The sequence below is a fragment of the Schistocerca gregaria genome, chromosome X (genome assembly GCF_023897955.1).
Source record: "Schistocerca gregaria isolate iqSchGreg1 chromosome X, iqSchGreg1.2, whole genome shotgun sequence".
In the NCBI taxonomy this organism is placed as follows: domain Eukaryota; kingdom Metazoa; phylum Arthropoda; class Insecta; order Orthoptera; family Acrididae; genus Schistocerca; species Schistocerca gregaria.
Genome location: NC_064931.1, coordinates 365926452 through 365953272, shown reverse-complemented (window position 1 = coordinate 365953272; position 26821 = coordinate 365926452). Strand labels below are relative to the sequence as shown.

The 26821-nt window shown below is 40.4% G+C and overlaps 1 protein-coding gene across 6 annotated transcripts in view; it reads right to left on the bottom strand.

Annotated features, from left to right (window-relative positions):
• Positions 1–26821, bottom strand: part of LOC126299600 (syntaxin-binding protein 5) — a 901795-nt gene that overhangs the window by 129176 nt on the left and 745798 nt on the right. For all 6 annotated transcript variants that reach the window (XR_007552829.1, XM_049991623.1, XM_049991624.1 and 3 more), the window contains exon 16: positions 16845–16967. Coding sequence is in view for 5 of the 6 variants with exons in the window: in XM_049991623.1 (XP_049847580.1) it covers positions 16845–16967 (123 nt within the window). In the remaining variant the exon portion in view is untranslated. The remainder of the gene's footprint in view (positions 1–16844; positions 16968–26821) is intronic.

The window sequence follows — 26821 nt, the reverse complement described above, 5'->3', positions numbered from 1 at the left end:
AATTCCCTCAGTGTTTTCCAATTCTGATGAATGTGATGGTTGATGAGATTTTGATAAATTGAGTGCCAGACCCTAAGCATTATTTAAATTGACATCTATGTCCCTGTTTATTAGGTTTTCTGATATCTTTATTTCAATAGATGCCGTCATTATGCTGTCACAGAAACTCACTGTTTACATCACAATACTGGTCTCATCTTACTTCATTTAATGGTTATATTTCAAACAGTGCTTGGTGACAGCTGATTTACTTGGTTGTTTTAGTCAGGTGCATTGCTGATGTTCCTTGCATGTCTCCTTGGCAGTTCTGATAGTCTGTCCAACATAAGATATGCCACAGTTGCATGGAATGCGTACACAACTGGCTTTTGGAGACCTTGATTATACTTAATTAAGAATACTTTTTATCTTAGTTGAAGGAATGTTTCCATAGTTATAAACTGATCTTTCCAGATACTCAATTTTTGGCTTTTCTTACCCAGTCTCAATCTCAACCTCTTTCTCAGGCATACCTGATTTTGACTGCATCATCCATTCAGTACCCATACCTTCAGAACACCACTCACAGGTGTTTTAGCCCTCCAGTGAGTCTCTCCTCCTCTGAAAGTGTTCAAAATCTATGTACTAGTGTATTTAGCACCAAATTTCTTTGTGATGGATGGTGATGGCGCAATGCACAAAACAGATGTCAGAGTGTGTAGATTTTCTTTATACACTGTGACCCAGAGATCCATCTGGTCTTCTCTTAACTAAGACAAAGTAAAGGCAGTTGACCCAACTTTTTCAATTTCCATCTCCAACTTCATATTACAATGGATAGAGCTTCAAAGGGTGCAGTGGGTGTCTGGAATCAAACTCAGGTATCAATAGTGGTGAGAGACCAACAGTAGCGCACAGTCTGGTGAGAGTCCAGGCAGCAAGTACACAAAATAGCAAAACTCACAGCACCTGAGGAACATATCCGGATCGGTCATTGACATATTGTGCAGAAAATGGAAACAACTTTGTTGAATACCCAGAAGCTTACTATTAATCAGCCACACTGCAAAAGCCTGAGAGATCAAATTGAAATACCTCCTACAGACGAAAAAGGCTGGGAAAAAACTGATAGAAAATCCAGGCCCAGCATGCTTGCAGTGGATAAAATACATGCTTTCAAACATACGCTAGCAGGTAAGGTGGAAGAAGTGGATGATTCACTAAATACAAGGAGACTGGATATTTTAGGATTGTCAAAAACTAGGTTGAAGGATAGATGATGCAGGAAGCTGAGGGTATACCGGAATGGGAATGAGGAAGAAGAAAGACATACAGTGGCAGTGATTATGGGAGGAAGGCTGAAAGAGGGTGGAAATTCTGCAAGTACCAGGCGGTTATAATTAAAGTGCTGCTACTCATGGAGGTCCAGAGTGAGCTGCAACTATTGTGTGGCAGTAAAACTTGGTCGGTATGCTAATGGATTAATGCTGATCTGATCTACGGTGGGAAAAAATTAGCTCCAATTTTGACAGTTCTGTGTGTCTTTCTTTCATTCACAGTGCCAGCTCTCCAGTTCGTCGCCAAAGTTGGAACTAATTTGTCGTCCAGGGTAAATCAGTCCTGCATTAATGCAGTAGCATATCTAACAAGTTCCACTGCCATACAATAATTACAGCCCACACTGAACTGCTGTAAGTAGCTGCACTATAATTATAACCACCTGGTATATGTGCCACATGTTGGATGTTTGGCTACAGACAAGGACAAATTTGAAGAGGAAATGCAGGGACAACTAACTGGACACAAGATCATGATAATAGGAGACATAAATACACAAGCGTGCAAGGAAAGAGAAAGGTATTAGAAAATTTAGAAGTTGAAGGATGATAAAGAATAAACAAGGAAGGATGACAATTGATACAGTTTTGTAAAAGGAATGGACTTGTAGTTGCAACATCAAGTTTAAGAAAAAGGGAAGTCATAAAGTAAAATGGTACAAACATGATTTGGCAAATAAATCTATGGTAGACTTCATAATATGTGAGCAGGACACAAATATGGAATTATTTACCTTCCAAGGCTATCACTGTCCTAGTTAGAGGGATTCAAGTGAAAAAGAGGGCAGGAAGACAGAAAAGAAGGATAAGCATGTGGACATTGAAAGACAAGAAATGCAAAAAATAATTTCAGAAATAGTATAGAGCAGCTTACCAAGGGATGAAATGCAGTTAGCTGAGGAGATGAAATGAAACTTGTTGCACAACTTGACTAGAAGGAGGGATCAGTTGGTAGGACACATTCTGAGACATCAAGCGATCACCAGTTTAGTACTGGATGGAAGTGTGTGGGGTAAAATCATAGAGGGAGAACAAGTGATGAACACAGTAAGCAAATTCAGATGGATATAGGTTGCAGAAGTTGTTTGGAGATGAAGAGGCTTGCACAAGATAGAGTATCATCGAGAGCTGCATCAAAACCACTCTTCAGACTGAAGACCATAAACACTGGAAGAGTAATCAGAACAATTTGAAACAACAACAGTGGAAGCAGCAGAAAAAGTGTGCAGTAGAACCAGTGATAAAAAGGACTGACAGAAACATGCAGGTAAACTGATATACAAGGTTGGTGCAAAAGTTTATAGTGTTTTTGTTGTGCATGTTGATAGTCTGGCGGCTACTATGGGTTTAGTTATCAACTGACTTTTTTTATTTGTAGTTACTTTCATTTTGTCATTTGGAGATAGTGAGCGGAGCTGTGGGTCCTACGAAATGAAGTGCCAAGTGGAGAGATCTGAACATTTCTGACATATTCTTCTGTTTGAATTCAACAGAGGGTGACATTAGTGGAAGCAACCAGAAAATTTGCACTGTGTATGGAGATAATGCCATTGAACAGAGCACAGCAAGAAAACTGTTTTCTTGTTTTAAGGAGGATGATTTTGACATTATTGATTCTCATTGTTCAAGAAGAACTATCCTTTATTGTTACTGGTGATGGGAAATGGCGCCTTGATATTAACATAAGAAAAAGAAAGAAATGGCTCAGCCCAAATAAAGCTGCAACTCCCCATACAAATACCTGTGCACACAGATAATGTTATGCACCTGGTGAAACAGTGACAGTGTGGTTTACTACAAATTTATTCCCGGTGACAGTTATTGTCAACAACTGAGACATATTGCAGATGCAATCCCAGAACAACAATCAGAAGAATGCATGAAGTGATGCTACTTGAACATAATCATTTTGAACACTCATATGACACAAGTCATAAATAGAACTTTATGCTCACCTCTCATCACTTAAAACTGCATGCTCAGACTCCTCAGTATATAGCAATGAAAATTCACAAAACAATAAAAGGGTGTGACACAATGGATATGAAGATAAATATTTTAAAATGCAAGTTACATGATTTTCTAACTGAACGATGCTACTACTCTGTGAAAGATTTCATGAAGTACAAAGTGATACTTTGAGCTGGATCCCTAAAATGGAATAAAAATTTATGATAGTTATAGTAGATGTAAATACTGTAAGTCTGACAAATTTCAAATAAGTAGCCACTCCACAAAGTATTATTGTAAGTGTGACAAAATTTTAAATAAGCAAATTGTAACTTTGACATGTCTCCTGTACATCAGACCCATGTTCTGAAATTGTGTACACTATGAGATGAATAAAACGCATTACATTACACAATGACTGCTCACATTGTGGTAGAATGACAAAAAATTCTATGCAGGAGTTGGGTTGGGAAGCACTTTTGTAACCCACTTATTCACCTGATATTGCAACCTCAGGATTTCACCTTTTCCACACTCTATTGAACAACCTTCAAGGAACTTCTTATCTGGATGAAAATTCTCTCCAGACTTGGCTTGATGAGTTCTTTGCTTCAAAACGACATTATTTCTACAGTCATGGAATTGAAAAGCTACCCCAGTGTTGGCAGATTGTTGTAAATAATGAAGGAGAATATATTATTAGTGATTAAAGCTTCTGTTATGTGTATCTATTGTGTTTATTAAACTTATGGAAAAACTCTACGAACTTCTGCACCAACCCCATAGTGAGGAAGGAAATTGTACAGAAAAAAAATGCATTCCATATATAGTTTCAACAGAGAAGAGAGGAAGAAAAACAGGAATACACAGAAGAATGTGGCTAAGAGAGTGGTACCAGGGGAGAATTGGATATGGATGGCAGAGTGGACAAAAATGACAGGAGAGGATTGTGAGATAAATAAGAGAGTTCTCTATGTAATGGTTAAGACTAAGAAGAAACGCATTATGGAAAATGTAGGTTGATCAACAGAGAATCAAAGAAAGTTGATAATGTACAGAAAATGAAGGCAACATGGAAGGAATTTTCTGAAAATTTACTAAAACACAATGTAAATATACATGAGGAGGTATATAGATGTCGAGATGGACCTAAACTGGACTGAAGTAGTGAAAGTGATAAGGTCATGAAAGGAGGGGAAACACCTGAAGACTGGAAAAAGAAAATCTTACAACTAATCTGTAAGAAAGGTAACAGGAAATTACATCAACATTACATGGGAATTACTTAGATGTGTCAAGCTGCCAAGGTATTTGAAAACAGCCTGGAAAAGAGAGTATGGAATATAGTTTGAGGAGGACAGAGAGGAACAAAATGGGTTTAGACCAAGAAGATCAACAGTGGATATAATTTTTAGAGTAAGGCAGCTCCAAGAGACACACAGCTTATATGGTAAAGCTCTAGTAAAGGTGTTCCTGTACAATAAGGAGGATTATGATACCATGAAGAGAAACAAGATCTGGGAACCCCTTCATAAAAGGGGGATTTGAAGGCTGACTATAAGGAGAACAAAGGAAATGTACCAAGGAAGTGAGAGTTATGTAAAAGCAGGAGGAGAGGAGACAGCAGAAACATGGGCTGAAGCAAGGGAGTGCACTATCCAAACTACTTGTCATCACTGTTTTGGAGGAGATAATGACAGCAGTGGCAGTGTGATTAGTAGATGAAAATGTGAAAGCAATGGTGTTTGCAGATGATTTAATCGTGTGAGAAACTGGAGTAAGAGAGACACATGACAGGCTAAATATATGAGATGCAGTATAGATCAAAATTTAATGAGAAGAATTGTAAAGTGACAAGAATAAGAAGACAGTAGCAATGGACATAAGTATGAGATGGAAAATAATAAAGAAGCTGAAAGTTTCAAGTATGTGGGAAGTGTAACAGAAGACAGTGCCAGGAATTATGATGAGATTAGTAGAAGGCGAAGGCGAGCACATGGATTCTTCTAGAATGTAAGAAGACTGGTATGGGGCAAGGATGTACCACTAAAAAGCAAGCAAATGTTATACCATGCATATTATGCTCCAATACCCACTCATGCATCAGAAACATGGGTAATGAAGAAGAGGCAGGTGACCAGGATACAAACTTTTTCAAAGAAGCACGACAGGACTTAGTAGAATGGACAGAGTAAGGAATGAGATACTGAGAGAAACAGTGAAGGAGAAACCAAAGCAAAGAGACCACAGAAAAGATAAGATTAAGATAGTATGGACATGTTGAAAGAATGAGAGTTGTTAGGATACTAAGACACACTCAAGAAATGACAATAGGAGGCAAGAGACCTGCAGAAAGACCAAGAGATGGATTGTTAGTGTGAGAAGATGTGGGAAGAAGAGGGGAGAAGACTGGGACAAAGTGGAAAGAGAAACATGGTTGGAGGACAGGAGAGGCTTATGTCCCAAACAGACCCAACAAGGAGTTGGAAACCGTAGATGAAGATGAAGAAAAGAAGAAGTAGATGATAATGACACAGTTTGTTATGAAAACTGAAAAATGAGTGGACAAAGAACTTTATTTTCTAACTTTCGTAACAACTGGAAGCTGTTGGAAATAGTCTTACTAAAGATTCTTAGGGCTTTTGTAAGGGATCTTGGGAACTTCAGGAATCTATCAAAACATAGTAAACTTCATAATGACTACCACCAGCAGGAAGTGCCAAAAACTTCATATGTCTATTTCATTTGGCACACAAGACAGACATATTTTAACCTTGTGAGATACTTAGATAGGAAAAAGTTTCTTTGATGAGTTGTGCTGAAATTACAATGAAATACAATTTGAACAACAAAAAGAATATACTCTATGTGATCTAAGTATCCGAACACCCCCAGAAAAACACTTTTTCATATTAGGTGCATTGTGCTGCTACCTACTGCCAGTGATTGCAGGGTCACTTGTGTCATATGTCTGTACATGAGATTTCCACGCTTATAAACATTCTTAGGTCCACTGTTTCTGATGTGATAATGAAGTGGAAACATGAAGGGACACAAAGCACAAAAGCGTACAGGCTGACCTCATCTGTTGACTAACAGAGACCGCCGACAGTTGAAGAGGGTCATAATGGGTAATTAGCAGACATCTATACAGACTATCACACAGGAATTCCAAACTGCATCAGGATCCTTTGCAAGTACTATAACAGTTAGGCAGGAGGTGAGGAAACTTGGATTTCATGGTCAAGCGGCTGCTCATAAGCCACACATCACACCAGTAAATGCCACTCAATGCCTCGCTTGGTGTAAAGAGAGTAAACATTGGACGATTGAATAGTGGAAAAATGTTGTGTGAAGTGATGAATAACGGTACACAATGTGGTGATCCTATAGCAGGGTATGTGTATGGTGAGTGCTCGGTGAACGTCATTTGCCAGCATGTGTAACGCCAATGGTAAAATTCAGAAGCAGTGGTGTTATGGTGTGGTCATGTTTTTCATGGAGGGGGCTTGCACCCCTTGTTTTCTTGAATGGCACTATCACAGCACATTCCTACAATGACGTTCTGCACTGTTGAAGAGAAATTCATGGATGGCAATTGCATCTTTCAACACAACTGAGCGCTTGTTAATAATGCACAGCCTGTGGCAGAGTGGTTAGATGACAATAACATCTGTGTAATGGACTGGCCTGCACAGAGTCCTGACCTGAATCCTGTAGAACACCTTTGCGATGTTTTGGAACGCCAACTTCATGTCAGGCCTCACCGACTGTCATCAATACCTCTCCTCAGTGCTGCACTCCATGAAAAATGGAGTGCCATTCCCCAAGAAAGCTTCCAGCACCGGACTGAACATACACCTGCGAAAGTGGAAGCTATCATCAAGGCTAATGGTGGGCCAATACCCAACACCATATTGAATCCCAGAATTACTGATGGAGGGCACCACAAACTCTTAAGCCATTTTCAGCCAAGTGTCCGGATACTTCTGATCACTCAGTGTACATGCAATGTCTGTCTTTCATGCCCAAAAGAACAGACACCATTTTGATCCTGCAGCCACTATGAATTGAAACACAATGGAATTAAAAGACATCAGCTGCCAGTGGGTGTTGATTTGTATCAATGTAGCAGGTTGAAAATTTGTGCTGGACCAGGATTTGAATGCAGGTCTCCTTTTTATCAGGAAGATGTGCTATCCACTATGCCTATTCAGAGACAGTAGTCCCTACAACCACACAGACAACATGCCTCCCATCAGACCCAAATTCTCAGCTCACACAACTCACCACCAACACATCTGAAAGAACAGACAACACACATGTAACTAAGGTGATGCTGGCCAATGATCCCTTCAGTGCAGGTGCACACCAATTTTGAATTATTGTGGGAATCTGTAAGATGCTGTGAGTAATGAGGCTAATGAGCAGGGGCACTATATCACTAGTTTGTGGTATGAATTGAGAATTCAGGTCTCTCAGGAAGTGTGTTAGGATAGTTCATGTGGTTGTGGTGACCACTGGGTCCAGTATTCCTATTTACAAGCATATTCAGTGATTCTGTAATAGACTTATGGCCACTGGTTTTCTGTCCTACACTAACTGAGTCTGCATCTACATCCATACTCACAAGTCACCCGACGGTGTGTGGAGTCAAAAAGTTCGGGTGTGTTTGTCACCAGTAGGTCTAAGAAGCTATCTTCATGAGGTGTTTCTCTGGTTAACTGCTCAAGATAACTGTCAGGTAAGGAACTTTAAACAATTTCATATGATCCTCCATCCCTACTATGCATCTCAGTCACTTGAATCTCCCATTCTATAGCTGTTAAGTTAAAATCTCCACCCAAAACTATAACATGACCAAGAAATTTAATCAAAATATTCTCCAAGTTTCACCTCAAATGTTCTTCCACTACCACTACTGAGGCAGGGGGTTTATAAAGATCCCATGACCCTGTCTGATCCACCCTTAGCACTTATCTTTAACCAAATTATTTCTCATTCTGAATCTGTAACAATATCATTAGATATTATCATGTTTTTTATTGTTATAAACACATCTCCACCACCTGCATCCAACTTATCTCTGAGGTAAACACTGCAGTCAGAATTTAGAATTTCATTGCTACTGCCTCCAATTTCAGCCAGCTTTCTGTCCTAGATACTATGCAGGCACTGTTATAGTTTAGAATTGAGATTATCACTGGTACCTTTCCTAGATGCACCAGTGGTTAATTAATACTGTATTAACATTTTCTTTCTCCAATATTCTATGACAGATGCTACTCTGTCTGGACTCAGAAGAATCTTATCAGGTCTGTGGAGCGACTTCTCTAACCTGAAAAACCCACATGTAGACACCATACATACTCTGCTACCTAAGTAGCCACTTCCTTCATGTAGTACACACCTGATCTTTTGTGGCGGTACCCTACAATAATCCACCTGGTAGCAGAGGGCAAGAAATTTGCATCTGTTACTGCCACAGAAGCATCTGAGTCTCTGGTTTAGACCTTCCACTGTACTCCAAACCAGAGTGAGTGTTCAGTTCTGGGAATGATGCTGCAAATTGATAGCTCTGCTTCCACCCTGCCAAATCAGCCAGTTGCCTGTAGGAACCAAGGATGGCATCTGAACACAGGCAGCAGGCGTCATTCATTCATACATGAGCCACAATTTGCAAACAGGTGCACCCAGTATGCTCAGTCGCTGCCAGGAGAGTCTCCTCCACACGAGACCCCCTCAGCATGCAAAGAGTGATGGCCCTATCTCCCAATCTGTCTGCTATTTGCCTGAAGGGTTTGATAACCCATCTAGCATTGGAGCTCCCAGTGACAAACAATCCAATTCTCTGAACTTGACCAAACCTCTCAGGAAGATCAGCCCCAGTCTTAACAGGTGTGACATGCTGTGCTGGCTCAGATGTACTTTCTGCTGCAGGCAATACTTCAAACTTTTTTTTTTTAGACATAAGGGTACAGCCATGTGGCCAGTACCCATTTTCACCCTTGGCCCAGACATTGGTGACCCCAACATTGTTCACCAGCCACTGTCAGGAAACTGTTGACTGGAGAGGATGTGCCAATTGGGAGGTGCAGTGGCATCATGAATTCTAGTTGACACCATAGGCTCCAGAGATGCCAAAGAATTTAGCCCGGGTGCCCCAATGCCACTGCAGCCTAGAGCAGCAGCCTGAAGCCTGCCAGATGTGGCCAACATAGCTTTCAGCTATTTACAGACAGTGACCTACTCCCCTGGCACCTGTATGTAACAGGAACAGTACCTATCCATCTTTAATCAATAAACAAGAAACTGAAAACAAGCTATGGTATTTTTAGATGGCACTGAAGGTGGTATTAATAGCAAATGTCTCAGATTGGAAAGTTTGAGCTACTGTATGAACACTGAAGTCAAGTGCACAGCACACAGTTAGATAATTAACCGAGAGTACCAACTGGTTGCTCTACAGTGTGCACCTAGTCTACTTGACTGTGGTGCTGCAAGCTGCATAAATATATACTGCTAAAACTATGGCACACACAATAATTTTAAAAAAAGAGACCAAAAGCAAGTTCTGGTATCTTTTAGATGGCACTGAGGATGATGATAATAAACAAAGTCACAAAATAAACAGCGCAAGCTGCTATACAAACACTAGCTCACTGAAGTCGAGTATGTCAACGGCCTATGCTGCATAACATTGCTTATATTGTTTAACACATTGATTAAATTTGAGCCTAGCTGCACCAATGTGAGTTTGGTGACCATAAGAGTCAGTCAGCAAACCAAAAATATCAGGAAAAGTAAAATTACTTGGATCATACAGTGGGCGTAATTTTTGCCTCACTTCATACAATTTACTGCTGGAAGACAGTGAGAGAGCACGACATAAATCGACCTCCAGACCCTTATTTGCCTTGTAAAAACAAGAAAATAGTGGAAGATGCGGCGAGTAAAATGTAGCTTCTGTCTATTGTTGGTTTTGCAGCATCTATAACAGCTATGTCTGCAGCTGCTGTTGGGATTCCCACTGTTTTTCTTGCTGCTGCTGCTGCTACTTCTGTGGCTGCCACTGGATGTCCCACTGTTTTTGCTGCAGTAGTTGAAACTGCTGCTGCCACAGCTTTAAAAACTTGGGACTCATGCTTCACTGGAATAATAGTTGCATGCTGAGAAAGTTCTCATCACCACTTTTACATCATACTCTCTATAGGCAGAACACAGTTTATGACAACTTGCATTGGTGACAATGTAAGAGACTAGTGTAACAAAACAGGCAGGTCCAGAGGTAAATGACAGTACAGTTTGTGAAGTTAACAGATACCAAAAAGGAGTTCAGGAAGTAGAAAATTCATCTTAAGTGTATACAACAATCAAGGGAGCAATCCAAATCACAATCATAAATCAGGCCAGGTCAAGACCCCACTATTCAATGACATAATTGAAGGCTTTGGAGACTAGTGAGAGACCAACTAGTAATAACCGGGCCACAGTATTTCATGGTAAACACTCATCAGAATAAGGAGCCACCTCATATGCTTGGTGGCTACTTGGGCTAGGCAGGGAATTTGAATCACCTCTACATACTAAATAAAATGTGTCTGGATATCTGTCATATTATCTGTACTCAATGAGTATAATGATACAAGGGATTCTTCAGCAAGGGCAAACACAATTTAAGTTTTCCCATAAATATCAATATGCACATAGGCGCATTAAAGAACTGGTTATCAAACAGTCACTTATAACTTCAAGGCAGGACACTCCATTTAAAGGGAAAATAATTAGCAAGTTTACACATTGACTAGAACATTAAGGTGAATAACAGGAAAGTGCACCATCCACAATGCCTTACAGTGACAGTTAACTTCAATAAGTTCCTTTCTTTACAATATGACATTAAGTACAGACATTTAGATTCCACAAGTACAACTGGTGGAAAAACACTAAATTGGAAACTGAAAAATCTATACTCAAAGGAGCCGCACTCCATCAAAACACTCCAAAAAGGCAACTTAACGGCTACCTAGAGTAACAAAATTAAGAATAGCATGCTTATATATTGACTAGAATAAATGAATGATTAACACACACACGGCTTCTGACGCCCTACAAATTGTGTTGGGCTATTGAGCAGTGATTAATTTAAGCTAGCCACAACATATGCTAACCAGGTTAGTGCCGTTTTTAAAGACAAGCATTGAGCAAGAACCCTGGTCAGAAGGTAATGGAACCAGTACTAATTTACAACTAACTACATTATCGAAATCAACTGATAACAGGTTGACCATTACTGTTATGGCATACGATGGACAGTCAATAGACTGAACACTCAGCTGAAACCCAAGTATAATGCTGAGGGGCGAAACACCCAGCCCAAAACATTGTTAGGGCTGACACCTAATTTGAGAACAAAGCAGCCATGAAACAAGAGGATGATGTTGCAGCTTGCAGTACAAGTGCCAGAGCCCCAATATAGCTTTAACCCAAGGCACGACTAAAGCACACTAGTTTCTCACTCAATTAAAGTTTCCAAAACACTCAAAACTAGCATGATTCCCTTACACAGCAGGTGTGCCAGCACTTCCGTTCATACCCCAGAATCAACTAGCGACACATAAATCATTGACACATTTCAGATAATATTTTAAAACAACATACTTAAATACCTTTGTTTACCACACGCCTTAATTAGTTAACAGATTATGCCCTGTCATTGATGTCATGCAAATGAGGTAGCAAGTTAAGGTCTACAATTCTACTTTGCCATTTAACATGCATCATGAGATGAGAAAAGAAAGAACCCAGCTAATTAATTGAAAATCACTTCTTGGATTCAGAATTTGATGATGTGCTTAAAATCAACAGACAAAGATGAGAGTCAAGTTTACACTTGCAAGAAGCACATGCAGAACATGAGCATAATGTGAACATTAAATAAACTGCTCCTTGTTGAATGATTTACACACAGATGAAACAACTAATCTTCGCCGAATTACTGCAGACGTCAGAATCCCCAGTTGCTTGCAAATAATGGTCAAAACGTCTAACTTTAAGTCCAATGACATCCGTAGGATAGGAGTTTCAATGGACAACCAGGCCTCATCCCCTTGGATCCACCTGTGACCAAGACAGCAACATTGGTTGCTATCATGGCTTTAATGATGAATCACACCTGACACGAGTCGCGCCAAACCATCAACAAAACGGCATGGCCTCCAGTACGCTCCAAGAAGTCTGCAATCAGAATTCCTCCTCCCGACCAACGGTCTCCCACAAACACGGCAGGCAGCCAGCCACAGCAATGCCACAGTGCCCTCTGGCTAGGCTGAGAAAACAGCAGAGCGCAAAGTGGGAATCTCAAAAGGAATGCGCTACAGACAAAGAAGAAACGCAGAGAACCAACCGTGACATTTCATCACGGTTCACCCAGCATTGGTCTCTGCTTCAGTTAGCTGCTACAAATTATTTACTTGTGGTTTCCATCACCACTAACCCAGACAGTACTTTGATTATGGATACATGTTTACTGGGTATGTAGTGCTACGGCATCTCTGTGTGATTCACATCTTCAATGGATCCTGAAATGTGGCTCGTTGGATCGGCCTCCCAAGCTATCTGATGCAGATCCACCTGGCCTTTGCTTTTTTGTTTTTCATTACTGGCACCAACTTTAGATTTGAAGGATGATGAACAATGCTGGGTGATGTCACCTTCACTGCAATGTTGGGTTCTTCAGCTCGTGCATCAATCTCACTAAGAGATTCCCAAGATGAAGCAATGTGCACACTGCTATGTCTACTGGTCTTGTATGGATGACAATGTTGCACAGATGGTGCAACAGTGTGCTATTTTCAAGGTACACAAAATGGCCCTACTGTAGTCATTATTGCTGTGGCCTGTGCCGAAACAGTTGTGGAACCAAGTTTGCGCTGACTTTGCAGGCCCATTGTTGGGGTCCAGGTGGTTAATCACTGTGGACTCTTCCTCTAGCTTCCTGTACATTGCCCAGGCAAATTACAATGGTAGCCATGGCGGGAGCCTCGGAAACAATCTTTGCAACAGTGTGTGTACCCCACACACTGGAGCCCATCAATGGTCTCCGTTTCACAGCAGCCAATTTCAGAATGTTTTGGACACACAGTGTCATTATTCATTTTACTACGTCCCCTCTCTACTCAGCCTCAAATGGGCTAAAATAATTTGTTTGCACTTTCAAAGTACAAATCCTTAATGCCTTATGGTCTGCTAAATCAGCTTCAGCACTAAGCTCCTTCCTAACTTCTTAAGTGTCCACATCCATCAGTGTTTGGAGCCCTCAGAGGACACTTCTAGATCACCCGTGCCTGCTGCTGGAAAAAAGAGCTGATGCAGTCACACCATTGTTTGAGGGGGCCCTGGTGTGGACTTGCAAATTTGTGTAGAATCCAGGGTGGATCCATGGGTCTGTGGCAGAACGGCAGGTGGGACAGGTGGTTTTGCGACAATGCAACCCACTTTGGTCAGCAGCCCCCCACATTGAGAAATCCTCCTCCTCCTCCACCACCACCACCACCACCACCACCACCACCACCACCACAGGCACATCATAGCTCTCTCCATTCCATGGGCTTGGAGTATGGCCACCTCGTCTGTTGTTCTTACAACATATGGGATGTGCCCAAAGAGGATGATCTGGCTTCACCATCAGTAGAATAAAAAAATATGCTGCATTCCACAGGGATGCTTTCACTTCCAGAAATCTCTAGGAAAATGCAAGAAGCTCCAGATCCACCAATGGTGTCACTGGTGGCCCCAGACATCTCTAAGGAGCCTTCCACAGTGGTGTCAATAGGTTCCCAGCCACTTCTGACATGTCACCCTACCACACACTGGCTGGGCAGGTACTGGACCTAAGTTCTGTTTCAAAAGGGGTGAAATTCAACAACACAGCCAGACATACAAATGGAAGATACAGACATACTGACACATTTAATGCTGTGCACATCCAGCAAGTACACCCGTAAGATGGAACACAGCCACTATTGCAAGCCAGTCATGAGAGCCCTTTTGACAAGTAAATGTAAGGCCACCTTATGTAGGTCTCTTCCTCACTATGCTGTTCTTTGACTTGTATCTACCTGTGATCTCTCAATGCTGTGTGATTGTTTACATTGTGTAAGGTGCTATGAATTATGAACTTGTCATTTACACCACCGGTAGTCTATATGGAATTTTTATGATGTGTTTATTGGCTATGTATTACTTGGACCTGATACAACCAATCTGAAATCATCTCATATTAATTTGTATCGTGATTCAGATAAATACTTCACCAAGAACTATTGCTGTTTGGTTCATAGACTAGTAGACAATTTCACATTATTCTTAGAAAAATTATTTGTCTTAGTGGAACGCTGTTGGTCCTAAGGTAAGGTTAAAACTCTTTTTATTCACCTGGTTCTACAGGAGTTGTAAAGCAAAATTAGAGGACTATGACAGATAATCACCATGAAACAATACATAGCAGAGTGTGACTGTCAATGTTGAGTATGCACAATTGTTGAGACATCATTAGATTCTCTACAGCGCTTCAAATACACCAAACAGATTATGAGCCTCATAACAGACTGTGGGTACTGAAGTCTCCCTGTAGAAGAAAAGTGCAGGAGAGCTATGTGCACCATAAAACCTTCATTGCCACAAAGCCTCCTGTAGCAGAAAGTATAGCAAGTATAACATCATCCTCTACATTGTGGAACTTTAACAAACATTAAGTTAAAATGTATTTGTGAAGTAACTGAATACTGAAACTCAAAGCAAGAAGTTGACAACCACAAAGATGCTATAAGCCAACACAGTGTCAAAGACAGAGACAATTGAAACGGGCCTCATCCCATGTCCCTCCAAGTTCCCAGGTGTCACTTCCATGTGGCCTCATTATAACAACAGACACATCAGACAAGTTGTTCTAGAGTATTGTCAATTGACCTCACTATGGTATTGTGTATCTGATGCTATAGGGTGTGTCAAGTGTTACTAATCTATTACCACTACTTACTCAGCTTCAGAGTAAAATTTGTCAGGCTGACAAGTGTTTAGGTTCTTGTTGGGCACCAATACACAGTTCTTGGAGGTGTTCACTGTACTACTGAACACTACAGTACTGTCTTCAAGGTATTCATTATTACTGAATCTGAACATTATATCTACTCTTCCATAGCAGCTGAGTGGACTAGTCAGATCACCAGTACCGCATAGCACTGTTGTTACTTGGGTGCTATATCCTAGAAACAATTTGGCAACAGAAGTATCAAAGAAAACTATACACTATTCTAAACTGCCATCCCTGGAGTAATTAATGAAATCTAAGTTGTGCCTTTATTAATAAAGTGTTTGTGCTTTACTTGTGTATTCTGATTTCTCTCCTTTTGTTGCACATAACAATATTTTCTATAAATAAAACATAGAAATCTTCCTCATGCCAGCAATTTCAGTTTTAATAGATGTGTCCATAACTCAATGTTGAATTTCAGCACACAGTATGTGTTTTGACACCTTAATTTCTTGAAATTATGTCTCCTCCATGTGTGCAGAACACTCCCTACTAAAAATAAAAAAGAGTTAACAGTGGTGTCAGGAGATTAATGCACCATTTCCAGCTTGCGAATAGCTCGTCCACTGGGTGACTTTTTCTGAAGCTCCCCTCTCTGATTTGTACAAACTGTTTTTAATGGATAAAAAACAGCTATCTTTAATTATTATTAATTAGTATCATTATAAATAATTGTGTTTACAGAAAACTAAAAAAGAAAGGAAAGACATCCACAGTGGCTACATGCTTACTTTTAGTTACAAACCCCTTTTTGTGTGGGGGGGGGGAGGGGGGGGGGGGAGGGGCATATGTTATTTGCAATAACCTCTTGGTTGTTGTTGTTGTTGTTGTTGTTGTTGTGGTGGTGGCGGTGGTGGTGGTGGTGGCCTTAAGTCTGACAACAGGGTTTGATGCATCTCTCCACTATACTCTGTCCTGTACAAGCTGCTTCATCTCTGCACTGTACATCTACTGCAAGTAACATCAACTTGAATTTACCTCCTGTAGTGCCCCCCCTCTACAATTTTTACCCCCTCAATTCCCTCCATTATGAACATTATTAGCCTTTGATGCCTAAGGATGTGTCCTATAAGTTGATCCTTTTTTCTTTTAGTCAAGTTATCCCACAAATTTCTTTGAGTTTCAGCTTTGCAGTTTTACTTCCATGAGGACATACTAAAGAAATGAAAACTTATCAATAATACACTTAACATGAGAAAATACTGATGAGACCTGCAGAGAGAGTTTGCAATGTAACTCGATAAGGACTGTATTTTTTTAACTGCCTTTAAAAGCAAACTTTTTCATCACTTTTAACAAAACAGTTTAGCACATAAAAACAGAGACCTTTATTTTTAATTGGAATAGACTACTATCTGCATGGTCTTGATGTTTAACATAATAAAACAAATAACCTTAAAATACAGCTTCAAAGTTTGCAAGTGTTAAATTAAATAAACATCATTAACTACATGGTTAACACACAATTACAGCAGAATACTAACCGCAAGGGCTGACAATAACAGGCTGCGTAAGTCTTGTCTCTCCTGCAGGTGGAAGATTAATTGTTATAGTCAGAACAGATCCTAGACTTGTGCCAACCCATAGTGTGGGAGACGTCGTCGGATCTGTACAGAAAAAAAGATGAAACATACTGTTTACGTGCACATATAATATTGTTACTTTATACAAACATAACACTTGCAAATAAATAAATACATAAAAATAAGAAAATAAATCTACTATTTCTGGCATTGAATCACTCAGGTCAATGTCTGGGAATTAAGTTTGTGTATTTAAAATCAACATCAGAAAAGATGTAGCAGTAGCTCAGTTTGACAAGGAGAGTGAATAAAAAGTGAACACAGAATTTTTGAATGAACCAACCCCATATTCATGAACTGTTTGTAGCGAAACTACAGGAAATGTAACTTAGGATAACAAAATTGAGATATGAACACTTTCTTGGTTTGGTTTATTGACTATCTGTGGGACCTATAATAAAAGGCTCATGTGAAAGCAGACATGAAGCATTTGCCACATTCACAAGAAAGGAACTGAGAATAAACTGTCTAGAATACTTAACATGTATTTCTTTCATTTATTACATCAGTGACATGCCTTGGTTTTTGTTTTTATCAGATCCTGTAATTAAGATCAATGTGAATGAGAAGTGTTGTATCGGTACATACATTACTAGTTAACAAATGTAAAAATTCAACCACCATAACCTAGAACTCATGTAACAAAGTTCAGTGTCAGTTGCAATACAATCTGTGCTTAAGCATGGCACCAACTGCATAGCATACATCAGTGCCCTACTGCTCCCACTGTAGGAAAGTGTACCCATTTTGTAAACTAACTGTAGCTTCAAGAAAGCTAATATCATCATAGATTTTCAAACCAGAGATCGCCTTGGAAAATACATTACATCATGAATTAGAGGAAAAACATAACAAATATGGTGGCTCTAGAGTCCACTAAATAACCTGTAATGATAGTGATAAATTTCATATAAGGTAAAACAGGAGGAAGTTCAGGGCAAGTTTTAGAAATAATTTCTTTGGAGGGAGCACTGACACATTAACAGGGCACTTTAAAACAAAAAAGCACAGATTGAGTCAGACAAGTGAAAGCACGGCAGTGTCCTACAGAGTGCTAAAAATATATAACTTAAACATACTAGAGGAAATTGAAGTTTTTACACATAAAAACAGTAATCCTGAGATAATGTTAAAGGAAGAGAGAGATTTCAGTCCTCACTTGAGTTTCTTAAAATTTATCAAAAACTGCCGGTGGTGTGTTCTCCAGCTCTTAGCTGGGCTATCCCTCATGTTGGCAGTGCCAGTTGGGCTGCGCAGTAAGCACCACTCCTCTCAGACCAAGGACTCGTCTTAACCACAACATGCTAATTTATTAGTCCAGTTGTTTTAGGCTTTTAATCTAAATCACAGCATCATGTTAAAATGTGTATAAAACTAACGTTTTACAAAGGTAAATGATAGCTGATTATAAAGCCAACCTGACGAGTAAAGATAAAGTCCACATGTATCTATTGCTGCCACTTCAAATGCAATTCCAACCATCTCTCAACTAGCTCTTCTATTTCTATAAAAGTTTCAGTAAAGTTAGCAGTTTATGCCCCACTTTAGCACAGGTTTGAGACATGTCACAAATTTAATAAATTCTAACAACAACATTAAGTGATGCAGACAGTATTATTCACAAAATCTAAGTATAAATGGCAGCTACAGTGCTAGCTGCATGAGGGAAGTTGGAGAAGAAGCAGGAGTATGAACCTCAAGAGTGACAAAAAGAGATGACATAAATTTAAAAAATGAGATGAAAGAAAGAAGAACAAGGAAAGGTATAAAATACATCCAAAACATAACTTCACTTCTTAAATTACCGTCAAAAATTTGTTGTTACCAATATTATTAATTCCAAAGAAGTAAGACAACTAAGAAGAGTCTCAACATCTGTCATATCAATCACAAAAAAGTTACTTTTTACTATCCTAATGCGAATATTGGAGACACACTGATAGAACACAAAAGCTGATGCCTGAATCACATGTCGGTGTCATGAATCTTCTAGTTCCAGTCAATGAGTAGAGTCTCAAACACATATTCATACTGTACATATACATTCCTGGAAATGGAAAAAAGAACACATTGACACCGGTGTGTCAGACCCACCATACTTGCTCCGGACACTGCGAGAGGGCTGTACAAGCAGTGATCACACGCATGGCACAGCGGACACACCAGGAACCGCGGTGTTGGCCGTCGAATGGCGCTAGCTGCGCAGCATTTGTGCACCGCCGCCGTCAGTGTCAGCCAGTTTGCAGTGGCATACGGAGCTCCATTGCAGTCTTTAACACTGGTGGCATGCCGCGACAGCGTGGACGTGAACCGTATGTGCAGTTGACGGACTTTGAGCGAGGGTGTATAGTGGGCATGCGGGAGGCCGGGTGGACGTACCGCCGAATTGCTCAACACGTGGGGCATGAGGTCTCCACAGTACATCGATGTTGTCGCCAGTGGTCGGCGGACGGTGCACGTGCCCGTCGACCTGGGACCGGACCGCAGCGACGCACAGATGCACGCCAAGACCGTAGGATGTTACGCAGTGCCGAAGGGGACCGCACCGCCACTTCCCAGCAAATTAGGGACACTGTTGCTCCTGGGGTATCGGCGAGGACCATTCGCAACCGTCTCCATGAAGCTGGGCTACGGTCCCGCACACCGTTAGGCCGTCTTCCGCTCACGCCCCAACATCGTGCAGCCCGCCTCCAGTGGTGTCGTGACAGGCGTGAATGGAGGGACGAATGGAGACGTGTCATCTTCAGCGATGAGAGTCGCTTCTGCCTTTGGTGCCAATGATGGTCGTATGCGTGTTTGGCGCCGTGCAGGTGAGCGCCACAATCAGGACTGCATACGACCGAGGCACACAGGGCCAACACCCGGCATCATGGTGTGGGGAGCGATCTCCTACACTGGCCGTACACCTCTGGTGATTGTCGAGGGGACACTGAATAGTGCACTGTACATCCCAACCGTCATCAAACCCATCGTTCTACCATTCCTAGACTGGCAAGGGAACTTGCTGTTCCAACAGGACAATGCACGTCCGCATGTATCCCGTGCCACCCAACGTGCTCTAGAAGGTGTAAGTCAACTACCCTGGCCAGCAAGATCTCCGGGTCTGTCCCCCATTGAGCATGTTTGGGACTGGATGAAGCGTCGTCTCACGCAGTCTGCACGTCCAGCACGAACGCTGGTCCAACTAAGGCGCCAGGTGGAAATGGCATGGCAAGCCATTCCACAGGACTACATCCAGCATCTCTACGATCGTCTCTATGGGAGAATAGCAGCCTGCATTGCTGCGAAAGATGGATATACACTGTACTAGTGCCGACATTGTGCCTGCTCTGTTGCCTGTGTCTATGTGCCTGTGGTTCTGTCAGTGTGATCATGTGATGTATCTGACCCCAGGAATGTGTCAATAAAGTTTCCCCTTCCTGGGACAATGAATTCACGGTGTTCTTATTTCAATTTCCAAGAGTGTACTTTATCAAAGTGAGCAGTGGGATTTTGGAGACCTCCCCTTCCCCTAGCCTTTCCACCCATCTGTCTTCATGATACTAATTGATAATTACAAAAGATACACCCTAATGTGAATACATGAGAAAAGGGTATATGTTTACCCAAGATGGATTGCATCCTGCACTTCATCAGCTTATCCACATGCTCAAGATTTGTCTCCCTATGACAACATGAGAACTGGCATTCAGTTCCTTTGTTGAAATTTATTCTTTCTCCCTTTATACACCTTACCACAATATATTTGATGATATTAATATAAATATAGCCACCTTTAACATATAACAGAAATGCAACTAGTTTGCATATACTTGGACAAACAATGTTGGCCAGATCAAGCCTTACACACTAAGGGGTTCTGTTCTCATCAAAGAAAATTTCAACTTGTTATCGCAAAATAATTTTCTCTACTTCTGGTGTTAACCAAATATGCCAAAAGCGTATTTTGAGTGCCAAACAAAAAGAATGTCCCGTGAAGAAGTTCTCAATCATGAAAATTTGACAATTTATTATGCCTTTGATGTGAGGATAACCAACTACTTTTAATATGGCTACAGTGTGAAACTTACAAACGGACATCCCATGATGTGCAAAACGAAATTTTGGTCATTTTAAATCATACACTTCTTAGAAAATTATTGGAGGATATCAAGAGTGCAGAGTATTTTGCAATAATAGCAGACAAAACAACAGACATAGCCACCAAAGAGCAATTTAGTATCTGTATAAGATTTGTTGATGCTTTGCTAGAGATAGGAGAAAGGGCTACACTCAATACGAAGTAACACAGCTAAGGCTCTGTTTGATATTATTATTGACATTTTGAGAGGATTTGATTTGCCTACATCTAATTGTAGGGGCCAATGCTGTGATGGTTCAGCTAACATGGCCAGATTATATAATGGTGTCCAAGCAAAGTTTATGGTAATGGAGAAGAGAGCTATGTTTGTGCACTGCCTTGCACACTGTTTAAATCTAACACTAAAAGACACTGTTAAATCAGTTCCAGATGTCAAATGAATTAAATGTTATGAAGGACTTAATACATTTTGTGAGAGATTCACCTAAAAAGTTAGATCTTTTTGCTCACCTGAAGGCAGATGCCTCTACAAATTTGAAACCACTCTGTCCTACAAGGTGGGCCACAAGATACTTGGCAATGTCTTCAGTTTTGTCCAGCTATACAGAACTACAGGAATTTTTTCTAAATGTTTGAAGAAATGACAATTTAGACACTGGGGCCAAAGCAAACGGCTTTTTGATTAACATACAGAAATGTGATTTCTTTTTCATGTCACCACTTTTGGTAAAACTGTTTGGTCACATTGATACCATAAACATAGCACTAAAGAGGAAATCCCTACACTTAGAGGAGGGCAATAAGATGATTTCCACTCTTGTAACTTCTATTAAATTTATGAGAAACAATATTGAATCATTCTGGGGTGAAGTAACTTCAAAATGTCAGGATATGGATGTTTATTCCCCAAAATTACCCCGTAGAAGAAAAGTCCCTAAGAAATACGATGACTCCATCAATTCATCTATAGAAACTTTCAGAGAAGTATGTGACAAATATAGAAGATTGTATTATGAAACAATGGATACATCCATCAGCTTCTTGGAATCACGGTTCAAAACTCAATAATTATGTTTGTAAATCAAATTGAACAATTTCTTCTTGGTGATAACAAACATTCATTCGATATTTTATCTTTCTATGGATCAGATATAGACAAAGAACACTTGCTTCTCCACTGAAACATGTTTCATGAGATTATACAAAGTAGTAATTCTGCGAATATTAGTTCACTGGATGACATAGTGAAATACGTGAAATTCATACATGTAGTGCTGGCAATTCCAGTAACGTCCTGCACCGCTGAGTGATCGTTTTCTTGTCTGCAGAGGGTGAAAATGTATCTTCGTTCTGTAATGAGGCAGGATCGTCTTAATGTCATTGCCCTTCTCAACGCCCATAGAGATGAATCAATGAAACTCGACCTTGATGTCATATGTGACAAGTTCATATACAGGAATATCTGAGGAGGAGTACATTTGCCATCAAAAATTAAGGTATGTTTCTTCAACTTTATTTATGTATTTGTTTTGTACCACTACTGACCTATACTCCGACTAAAATGACACTGTGATTGACGTTTCAGCAAGTGGAGGGGTAGAGGCTAGTCGCCAGCCAATCGTAGTTTGCATGAGCTTCAGATGTTTGTATTTTTCATTATCCTCACAAACTTTTTTTGTTTCTTGAAAGTTGTTATGCTGTGAGGGGAATTTCCTAAGAATATGATATCATAACTCAAAAGTGAAAGTACGCGTGCATAATACACCTCTCTCCTTCAGCACTTGTGTTGTTTCATATAATTCTCATTGCATAGGTCATTTTAGATAGTTTAGAATTTAAGAATGTGATGTGGGAATTCCATTTCAGATTGTCTTGTAAGTAAACAAAGCAATTTTGTTTCAGTGACATAAAATTATTTGGTTTTCCAAAGAAATATTTGGTTTTAATGGATTTTTAATTTTTCTGTGTGTGGAATTGTATAGTGGCTTTTTTTTTAAGGGTTAATCTGTAGCTTATTCCTCACAAACCACGCTGAAATCTTTTCATTTGTGACTTCAGCATACAGCCTAAGAGCCTTTCTATTTCCACCTTCAACCAATACACTGGTGTCATCTGGAAATAGGACTGGTTTGGAGTGTCGAACATGTAGTACCTAATAAAATTTTTCTTGCCCCCCCCCCCCCCCCCCCCCAAAAAAAAAAAAAGTATTTTCAAGTCGGCACCTCTGATGCAAATACTTTTGGATTAAAGGAGACCACTCACCAAAAACCAGAAGCACTGAGTTGTCAACAGGCACATTCAAAAAGAAAGGACGGGGACGGTAGCAGCTCTGAGGGAGGCAGTCAGTTTGCCAGCTAGGAATGCAGGGAGGGAGGGATGGATGGCAGATATATGTTCTGACACAACTGTTGCAGCCAGTGGGAAGTGGCAGATACTGAAGTAGATATGAATTGGAAGGGGCGGGGGGGGGAGGGGTGGCCGTATTGAAGAAGAGGAAACTGCTGGGCGGAGCATGCAGGGACAGTGGATTACCTGAGATTATGGTCAGGATGATTACAGGACTGGATAATGTGCTGTAAGGATAGCTCTCATCTGTGCAATTCTGAAAAACTGCTGGTGGAGGGAAGGATCCAGAAAGGTCGGGGGTTGTGCACTGTTTGCAGCACAGTTGGTAGATGACATGTCTGCTTTCACGAGTGGCCCAGCTCCTGATGGGTAGGATAAGCCTGTGACAGGACTGGAAAAGGAGGTGCCGAGTAGCTAGAATGGGTTGGGTTGGTCTTGCACCTTGGTCTGCCAAGACACCTTACCCACATTCCTTCACAATCTAACACACTTTCTCCCAGCCGCTTCACCTGGTCTTTCTCTACCCAACACCTCTCTGATGGCTCCATCCACACCTCTGTCCACAAGAAACCCAATAACCACCAACAGTACCTACACTTTGACAGCTGCCATCCCTTCCAAACTGAAAAATCCCTCCCATATAGACTACCACCCAAGGATGATGTACCTGCAGTGACAAGAATTTCCTTATCGAGTATGCTGAAGGCCTCAGAAAGGCCTTCATAGGCAGGAAATACCCTCCAAATGTTGGAGAATTGATGTTTTACCAGATTCATGATATTCTTGGTACACTTGTGAAATGGTCATGTGGATAATCCCCAACTCATCATTACCTGTGAGATGCTGTGTCCCAGCACTCAGGCACTGTTATAACACTACATTTAAACTCACTTAAATCTTGATAACCTGCCATTGTAGCAGCAGTAACCACTCTAACAACTGCACCAGCCACTTGTTGTCTTATATAGACATTGCTGACTGCATTGCCATATTCTGCCCGTTTATGTATCTTTGTGTTGGAATTCCCATGCCTATACCAGTTTCTTTGTCACTTCAATGTATAATTGACATAGCTTAAAGTAACTGAAGTTTACATTCTACATGCCAATACATTAAGTACTCAAATGTAATGAGATAGACATACAAAAATCTCTGAGAATTAACCATCTCCCAAGTACATGCTATAGTGCCTTTGCAAAATTCCTGACGCCTCCTGTTATCTGGAAAATGCTTCTCTATTACAGCTGACACAATGAAGAATTTCACTCTAAGAAACCTTTCCTATGTGGCAAACTCAAAGCTACATGTGCAAACAAACATTACTTAATTAACCTCCCCTCCCCTTTCCATCCGTCCTTTTACAGATTAAAAAATCTCACATAATATGGGCAAAGTTTTTGGGTAAAATTAAAGTAAATCCTTGTATATAACCAAAGACAAAAAAATATAACCAGTGCGCATGCCGCCACCCCCTCCCCTCCCCTCCACACACACACCACACACACCACACACACACACACACACACACACACACACACACACACACACACACACACCACACACGGTTGGCTGATCTGTGGGAAGAGACCAAACCACAAAGTTATTGGTCCCACTGAATGAGGAAGGAAATTGGCCATGCTATTTCAAAGGGACCATCCCAGCATTTGCCTGAAGCAATTTAGGAAAATCACAGAAGATCTAAATCAGGATGGCTAGATGCACGTTTGAAGTCCAGTGTGCTAGTTTCCATTTGAGTATATTGCCACAACATAGATGCAATGTAGTATGACTCTGATGAAGGTATATAAGCACCGACATGTAGGTAAGGGACTAGTATGGCATTCGTGTCTTTCTGACGTGCATGAGGTAAATGTGAACTATGGCAACATTGTTACCAAATGCATCCAAACAGGATCTACATGTTGTCATTCTTTTCTTGGCTGGCAAAGAACAAACACCCAGCAGACATTCAGCAGATAATGAAGTATATTTATGGCACAGAATGTCTGTTGAAAACCATCACTGTAGAATGGTGGACTAAGTTCCGTGCTGGTCACAATTAACAATAACACACATCCCCATATCACAATATCATAATGCAAAAGTTGTGTGACCTCAAGTGGGAGATGTTTGAGCACTCGCCCTATTCCTGATCTCTACCCATACAATTATCAAGCCTTTGATACCTTAAAAAAGGCTCTGAAGGCTTGATGATTCCTTTCTGATGAGGATGAGTAGGAGGCAGTGATGGCCTTCTTCATGTAGCATGGCATGGCATTTTAACAAATGGGTATCTTCAGTCTGTTGCATTGGTGGGGTGGAATTAAATAAGATTTCAAAGGCAAACTTCATTTTGTGTCCAAGTCCCATAACAGTAGAAGAAATGTTATTCCTGTTATCAGTACATCTTCTGACCCAAATTTATCAGCAACTTTGTTTTTATCCAGAGGTACAAACCCGAACAATGTCACTTCTAACAGTCCAAAAGAACAAGCACAACAAAATAAAATATTTACCACTACAAATACTGTATAGAGAATAATAGTGCCTTGTTTATTTAATTATTTTTAGCACTATATGAATCCCTTCTGAATTATCTTGTTAACAATTCCAAACAATAGTGGACCCCTTTACTCCACTCTAAATCATTCAGCTGCAAATGAGAACCAATGGACTTCACACAAATATAATGCAAGCATCTGACAAGTGAAATATTCATATGGAACATCACTTGTGACAGACAACCAAACTGTTCATACTTTAATAAATGTGTTCTGCTATAAAAAAAATTAGCATTCAGCTATTTAACTGAAAAATTACAAATATTCCTTGATTGTGCACGTAAGAACAAACCTCAAGTTCCTGAAAAAAAAAAAATTAAACCTGAATATTCACACCTCCCCCCTCTTTTCCCTCACCACCCAAGGCTACCTACTTTACTATCAAATGCAAATTTGTGAGATAAACATGGGCACAATCCTGATGAAAATATGCATAATCGTTCAATGTGAAATTTGGGGCATATAAAAACTTCGGTTACTCCATGTAGAGCCTCTAGAAACACTAAGTTCCTTCACACTGAAATTCTTCCCAACATGACCTCAAGTAATGGTCTTAACAGCACAAAAGACTTGCAGTGAAACTTGCTAGGATAGATTTAAAGAAAAGAGTCACAATGAGGTTCAGGAAGTTTTTAATCTTCAACACATGTTGGACTGGATTTCTATTGACTTAACAATGAAGCAGATTTAATTATTTTTATTGTAATTATAATAAAGTTTTCCTGTTACTTCACTTCTTTTATCTGAATGACAATTGCTCTATTTGAAATTTATTTGCTGTCTTAACATCTGAACTGGTGCTGGAATTTCTGAGAGGACTTCAGCACCATATTATTAGAGTAGAAGAATAAGCTCAGGTAGTCCAGACTGGGGAAAGGAATTGGTTTAGC